The sequence below is a fragment of the Sesamum indicum genome, linkage group LG7, assembly GCF_026168435.1.
Source record: "Sesamum indicum cultivar Baizhima isolate 11 linkage group LG7, ASM2616843v1, whole genome shotgun sequence".
NCBI lineage: Eukaryota > Viridiplantae > Streptophyta > Magnoliopsida > Lamiales > Pedaliaceae > Sesamum > Sesamum indicum.
The window spans coordinates 5,572,837-5,580,540 of NC_142663.1; the positions used below are offsets into that span (position 1 = coordinate 5,572,837).

Consider the following 7,704-nt stretch of genomic DNA (forward strand, 5'->3'; position numbering starts at 1 on the left):
AGCTTGATCGAGTCTTTTGACCTGACTGATACCCACAATCATGTACGTTAACGACCTTTCTTCCGACACTACAATTTGTGGCGGGTGAGAATGGTGGACGGCTTCATTAGTCCTCGCTCATCATCATTTACTTTAGATATTATGATATTATTCAATTGAAAGCAATGATTGAAAATGATTGATTTATGCCATCTTTGCTGTTCAAAGTTGGAGGGGGTTTGGTTTTAATGATTAAACGAGACTCACAATGTGAATCTCTAGATCCAATTAGTTGACAAACAAATCTCATTTACATACAATTTGAATTCTTGAAAAATATTCTGTTTCGGTTGTAGCTACTGTTCAAAAAGTGCGTCGATCACTATAATTCTATTAAAATGTAAAATGATCTAAAAATCATGTCTTATAATTAAGAAAATCAAATTATGAATCGATACAACAACAAACATGTTTGTAGTTAAGTCGATTCAATATGTTAATGAGCCTAACTAAGTTAATGAAATTGAGATTTCATGATGACCAAGAGATTATGAGTTCAAATCCCACAAATATGTAAGTATTAATCTACTTCATTAGCGGTTGTTGGTTTTAGTGGGACAATCAGCTGTAGTTGATGGTAACCCATTCAACAGAAATTATTTAATTTCATGAGCAGCTGCAGAGTATGAATTTATTGAAGAAAAAAAAGTGATCCATAACATCAGGCCCAAGGAAATCGCATCGGCAGAGATACTCTGAAAATCCCTTTTCCCTTTTCAATCAAAAGGGAAGAGAGAAGGAAGGTAGCTGCAGAAGTAGGTCAAATTATATATTATGAAGGGAAAGGTAAACCAAACAAATATTCGAACCAAACTACTACTGCTGCTGCTGCTACTACTACTCAGTGGTATCACAATTTCAAATAATAATAGAAAAAGATATGAGCTTACAGTTGAAATTCATATATATATATATATAAGAAACGAAAGGAGCACGTTAGAAGTCCTGATTACACGGGAAATATTGTCATAACCTTCTCTGTATTCTTCTGATTATAAAAATCCATCTGCACATGGGAGGAAGATGCAACTCAGACCATCATTTACCAACCTGAAATCTCCCATCTTTCTCTCTCTTTCTGTCCACATTTCAGAAAGAATAATCTTTCATTTTCATTTGGATTTTATGGGAGGGGCCATAAAAGGAATATAGGACTAGTTTATGAAAACACCACCATCCATACCTGTGTTGTGTGTTGATTGATGATGATCATGAATGGTGAGATCCCACTCAGATATGTAGATCAGCTGTCATAAATTCTCAACACAAGATTTTGATCAAATCAAGATGGTATGCCAATCATATGATCAAGAATGGAATGCATGCATGCTCACACACCGTGCTCCATGTCATTTAACTAAACCAACACCAAGACTACTTACCTGCTTCTGCCTTTTGTCCAATATGAAAATCTGCTAAATTATCAACGTTGATAGAATGCAAGAAAATTAGTCTTGGGAATCTGTCTGATCTAGGAGCTAGCTATTCTTTCATCACTTAATCATAAGGCTTCCCTACAGCAGACTTTGAAATATAATTCCATCACAATCCTCTAAATTCTGATCCCCTAGGTACACCCAAAAATGCTAGGTGGACCTGAAAGGGATTGATCAACTAAAGCAAAAAAGCAACTAGGACATCCCCACTACCAGACTGAAAGAACCCACATTCAATGTTTTTTACAGACCACAACCAATTCCAAGTCCCTGTATGCTTACAGCCTTGTATCAGAAAACTAGGAGTTACACTATTTAGAAGTTCTCTTCGAATTAGTTATAGCATAGCATAGTTCTCTGCACCATCTGCTAAAATACATGTGATGAATATAACTTAGCCACAATTTTTAGAAACTTAATGAGAAAATTCACTCATATAAAGGGTATAATGAGATATTGAAAATAGAAGTATCTCTTTATGCAGCATTTACTGGAACAAAAATAATTAATTACATAGACAATTACAGATTTCGACTAGAGCCCTTTAGTCTAATGTACTATATCACTTAAGTAGCAACAACATATTAGTGAGGGAAACTTTAATAGACACGACAACAGATTAACTTCCTCCACCCTCCATCATGTACTTCCATGTGGAAGCATCAAATAATGTCAATCATTTGTCCCTGGATATTCATTTTGATTGCATATCATGTGTTGTTATGGTCAGCAGAAAGGGATGCGAGTCTCCAACTTATCCTCATCCAACAAAAGAGATACTGACGAACTTAGGGAGGGTGTTTTTCCTCTGATCTGGATGCTTAAGAACCTGTATGGTTAAGATGCCAAAGAAAATCGTCATGAAAATGAGTAACAATAAATGAAACATTGAAGGATCAAATGCAAAAGAAAGACGTTACATGAGCTGTTCTAGGTGTGGTAAAATGCACAGATATCATAAATCGGAAAAGTCTAAGCATTGCACATGATTCGGAAACATATACATAAACGGTCCAAAAGCGATAAGGGGGTCCCAAAACACTTATGAAAATTTAACATCACGAGATAAGATATATCAAGCAACTATGAGGACTCAAACCCTCCCATCCAACCATACGTCAAACCAGGTTGATTACAGAAACATAATTGAGATCCTTTGTGAAAAAAGGAAAGAGAAGGGAAGGCAAGCGGAAAAAAACTCCTCTAAGGCAGTGCAGAAAAATGACCGATCGTATGTATAAGATTAATAAGCAAAGGAAAACAAAAACAAACAATTGAACCTTTCAGGTGAGAGATATGCGATGCAAGTTAATTTTAAATCTCAACTGACTCCATAAATATCATTTGAAAAATCAAGACATACAGCACCAAGAGGCAGCAAACTGAAGAGGAAAAGGAAAAGAAATAATAATAATTATTGAACTGCATCGAGAAGCTACTATAATTCATGGAAGTAGTGATTAAGTGACAATGGGCATTACAGAACAAGCATCTCTTATTGACAAGCTACAGAAGAAATATACCTATAGAGTCTTGTGTATACAAAATGCAAGAGTGCCTTTACGTCAACTTTCAACTATGTTCTTTTTCTTTTTCTTCGCTTTCTTAACCTGCCCGTCATTTTCCAATGACAATATTTCCCTTTGCACCATCAATCTGTCACTCCTTGGCTTTTCATGTTCTCCTTCCCCACTCTTTCTCTTTTTAATGGTACTGCAGCATCATCTAAAGAATGTAAATAGTTCTGTACGGTAAAAAGCAAATAGCATTACACTATGTATAAGGTTTGTACAGATGAAAAAGTTAAGGCCGCAACCTATCAGCTTGAGACCACTCATCCAAATTTTTATCCAGCCATCGAGCACATCCAGTGTGGTCAGCGACTAAAGATCCTGATATGTGAAGTATCTCTTCATCAAAGCTACAATAAAATTGCGGACGGTGAATTATAAACACATTATCACATAGGTTAAAAATGAACGATTTCGGCACTTTTTTGGAAAGACAGTCAACTGATGCATCTAACAAAGACATTTTCCTTTTTCAATGACTGAATCGGCGTACAGTAACTAAAGAAAGACTAACATTGACTAGCATTTATCTCCACTAATTTGAACATACTTCAACCATTCCTCCAATTTTCCGACATCCGATAACTGTGATTGAGTTATAGGTCTTCATTCAAATATATTTAGTGAAAGTTAACTCTGACATCTCTACAATCAGTTCCTACCGATCTGGTTCAAGATGATGAATTTTCCAAGTAAACAAGTCTAGTTCCAGCCAAAAAATTTTAGGTGCTCTGCTGGACTGTGTAAATTAATGCAAATGCATCTTAATATTCATTGTCACAGAGGTGAGGAGTCTAAATAAAAATCCAGAAATTACCTCGGGGTGGGCTCAACGAACTAACTAAAATATTTGCAGAAACATGAGATATCCTTTTAGGAAATAGTAATGTTAACTGAGCATTATTCTAATATTCACGTAGTAGGGACGTCATTTCTAGAACACCAACAAAAGCCTAAATCTATATTTTGTTACACCCAACTCATCCCCTGAATTTGATGCAGCAGGAGACTACAGCAAGTAATGGGCTTAAATACACCCTTTTAGAATCTTCAAATGAAATCGAGTTAACAGTCCACTTTAATGCATTCCACTTCAATATGTTAACCTAATTAATCCATTTTCAGGAACCACCAATCCTTCGAGGCACTATCCAATTATGAATGAGTTATACCAAAATTTGACTTGTCAGTATCCATTCCCTTGAATGCTGAGTGCAGATACATACATTCTGACCTCAAAACCAATTTCTTCTAGTTCAGGTTCACCATTGAAACAAAAGATTAAGAAAGTTTGGAATTTCATAAACGGAAAAGGGAAAAGGGAAAACATGATTCACCTCTTCACAATAAACCGCAGAGTAGTTCCAACTTTTATCTTGTGTTTCTTATGCGTCCGGCTAACATACACTTCCTTTCCGCGTTTCTACAGCAGAATGAGCATACACAAGCAATAATTAAAACTTCTCAAACTCAATGGTAGATAATGTATCATTTTCAAGATAAGGCCATTTACAATTTTATGCTTGAAATCGTGACGGATGTCTTCATCTGCTATAAAAGCGGAGGAAAAACCAAGAACCACAGCATGAATTGACTGAGGAGTAATTTTAACAACCTCTCCCTCTGTCAAAATAAATGAAAAAAGAAAAAAATCAATAGAACTGATCCACATAAAGTTGTCATCACATTTATTAAATAAAGTATCTATTATCCAAAAATAATTAACACCTCGCAGCTAAATTACCTACAACCATATCGGGCTTCGGATTGAAAAGCAACAACCTAGCTTTCAATTTCACGCCAAAATATGGTTGAATTCCTGGCAGAATCTTCGCCAAATTACTACAAATATTCGGATCGTATGCCAGTACAACTCCTTCAAAAGTCTCATTATACCTATAATAGAGAAGCAAAAGCAAAACCTTTCAAGCAATTAAAAATCCCAACACTAACCCCAAAAAAGCACAATATATACAGAAAATTCTACGGCGCATCATTCATTCTATGTCCAAAAAAGTGAAAATATAAGGACTCCGACGCGTCATAATAATAAAAACAACAGTAGCTCATATGAGAAAGTACGTGAAGAGCAAAGAGCTGAGCTCGCTGAGGATGGCGTCACCGGCGCACTTAGCCTTGGACGGGTGTAAGTACACAACTAAATTCGCCTCGCATTCTTTCAGCCCCTCCATTAATCTTCAAATTAACAGAAATTTTCAGTTCCTCCTGCTGTTAATTGTGTTCAATTCGAACTTTAGGGTTTTAGGTTTTGAAAGATGAAAACCCTGAAAAACCCTAACTCTGCCCAATTAGATACAGAATCTGGGCTTGAATAAGTGAAGGTCCGCCCAATTGCTTGGGCTCAAGCCCATGGACAATCATCTCATCCCCTTGACACTTGGGCCCATATATTGCTACTATTGGGCTAGCAAAATTTAAAACAATTTAATTTTCACCCTAGATATATTATGTATTTGTTTTGAATTTTATTACATAGAAAATAATATAATTCTAGTCTATCATTTTTTTTATATGAATCAAACGTAAAAATATTAAATTATTTTTACTCTATCATGTCAACAGTGAAATCTATATTATGCTGCTCAAAAAAGATACGTAAAAATATTTTTCTTGAATTTGGATAATATATTTCAAGCATATATTTCTATTTTAATTCCATATCATAATATTGAATATGACGTGGTTAAACGAGCTTATAAGTTTTTTAAATAATTTTATAAGATATTTTTTTGAAATTATGATATGTCGCAAAGTATTTAAAAAAGTTCTATAAAAAAAGAACTTATAAGATCTAAAATAATATATCATAAGCTTATAAGCTCCTTTAGAAAAAAAAGTTAAAAGTTCACAATTTATTTTCAAAATCTTAATAAGTTAGAATTTACAAAATTATTACAAACAGCATATTACAAGCTCCATAAGATTATATGCCATTTTCCCAAATAGAAAAAAAGAAGAGTGAGGATAGTGTAACTTTTATGTTGATGGTTTTATCCTAAATTGACTTATTACTGATCTATTATAGTCAAATAAACATTATTATGACCAAATTACCTCCATACATCTTCACGTATTAATACATGTGAAGAGGTATTTTTTCATCGTTACAAACGTAGTTTAGTCGGAAAAGAATTATTTGATTTGCAATAAGTTAGTAATAAATCAATCCAAGGTAAATATTAATTTTATTAAGACTTTTTTGTTAACATCATCAAATTTAGTGAATTTTGACTAACGGATAAACGTATTCGTTATACAGAAGCGAATCTTAAGAGTGCTAAATATAATTTTTTAAATCATAAAGAAGTTACATATAATTATACCAAATCTTAAGGGTATGAACAGATTCGATTTGACTCCGAATTTCCCTTTCACATGTTACTTTAAATCCAAAAAAAAAAGAAAAGAGGCTGAGGTATCGGCCCACAAACTTGACAAAATAGACAAAAGGGAGTTCTCTTACATGTTCATGGATATGTCTCCTTACATCCCTACATTGTACTCTGTCCTTATGTTCTTTCTCCTCCTTACCCACGCCTATTTTTTGCTTCTTTCACTTTCAACTATCATGCTTGGGAATGGGCCCCACTTAGGACTTTTTATTTTTCCTCTTATTATATGGTTATTTATGATTTTTATACCCTAATAATGAAATCTTCTTGTTATTACAATCATAATCTTAATCATTTGATTGTTACTAAAATACTTGACACTAGGACCACAATCCACATCATAAACTTGGTCCCCTCTAACCAACCTATTTCACTTGTAATTTCCTTAGTGGTTAAAGGTCAATTTGTATTAATATTATTACTTATGTGTAGAAAAAAATTCACAAAATTCAACGTATATCGTTAAGAGTTTTTTTTATTTTTTCTTGTTTTTAAGGGTAGTCAAAACCAATTTCCCCAACACCCCTCCTAATCGAACTTGTAATCTATTTTTCTTAAGAATAAGGTGTCGTTAGTAGACCACTTGGTCGCTCCTCATCTATCACTACAGGTTTGCAAGCAGCACATCTGGATGCCCCCCTAATCGATCAAGAGAACCTAGTGTTGACGCGACTTTTGATGTACCAAGTCACTCTAAAAATACATTAAGAAGAACTAGTCGTTGTGACACGCTGTTCCTATGTACATATAATAATTAATATTTTATATTTTAAAATATATTATGAATAAAAAAAAGTATATATAAACCAACACATCATATTTTAAAAAGAAAAAAAAAAGAAAATCAATTTAGGGGTGTTATTGGCGTAATGATAAAATTGGTGTTACAGTGTCATAACCGCTGTTCGCGATATAAAAAAACCTTTTCTTTTTATATAGTATAGATTCAGAAATCATGCTCGTAACTTAGGATAATATAATTTGCAAACCTAACAATTCACATTCAAATACTCCCTTGTAGCAGCCCATTGTAAAGGGATATTTATTAGACGATCGTTAATTTTTTGAGGTATTTATAATTTTCAAATAATGAGAAGATATTTGTAATTGTGACATATGTCCGAAAAAATCACCGTAATTTACCCTTAAAAAAAATATAGAAAGAATGATTATCCATAATCACAAGTTTAGTGGTTTTACTAAAGTCAAAACCCCAAAGTGAGTGCAATATCATACCATAGGATA

At 33.7% G+C, this 7,704-nt stretch overlaps 1 protein-coding gene across 1 annotated transcript; it reads right to left on the minus strand.

Annotated features, from left to right (window-relative positions):
• Nucleotides 1-1,894: 1,894 nt before the first annotated feature.
• On the minus strand, nucleotides 1,895-5,325 carry LOC105166018 (DNA-directed RNA polymerase). Its single transcript, XM_011085206.3, has 7 exons — nucleotides 5,129-5,325; nucleotides 4,791-4,942; nucleotides 4,560-4,669; nucleotides 4,384-4,469; nucleotides 3,292-3,396; nucleotides 2,999-3,188; nucleotides 1,895-2,304 (listed from the first exon to the last, which is right to left on the minus strand). Exons 1-6 carry the CDS (start codon nucleotides 5,236-5,238, stop codon nucleotides 3,041-3,043), a joined length of 711 nt encoding a protein of 236 aa, XP_011083508.1. The 5' UTR covers nucleotides 5,239-5,325; the 3' UTR covers nucleotides 1,895-2,304; nucleotides 2,999-3,040.
• Nucleotides 5,326-7,704: the final 2,379 nt, after the last annotated feature.

What these genes read in the sequence shown, in the direction of transcription:
- LOC105166018 (XM_011085206.3), bottom strand. Translation starts at nt 5,238, where the DNA reads ATGGAGGGGCTGAAAGAATGCGAGGCGAATTTAGTTGTGTACTTACAC. An exon ending in CTCAGCTCTTTGCTCTTCAC is followed by an intron (nt 4,943 to 5,128) that starts GTACTTTCTCAT and finishes TCTCTATTATAG; the next exon opens with GTATAATGAGACTTTTGAAG. An exon ending in CTGCGGTTTATTGTGAAGAG is followed by an intron (nt 3,397 to 4,383) that starts GTGAATCATGTT and finishes ATTTTATTGTAG; the next exon opens with CTTTGATGAAGAGATACTTC.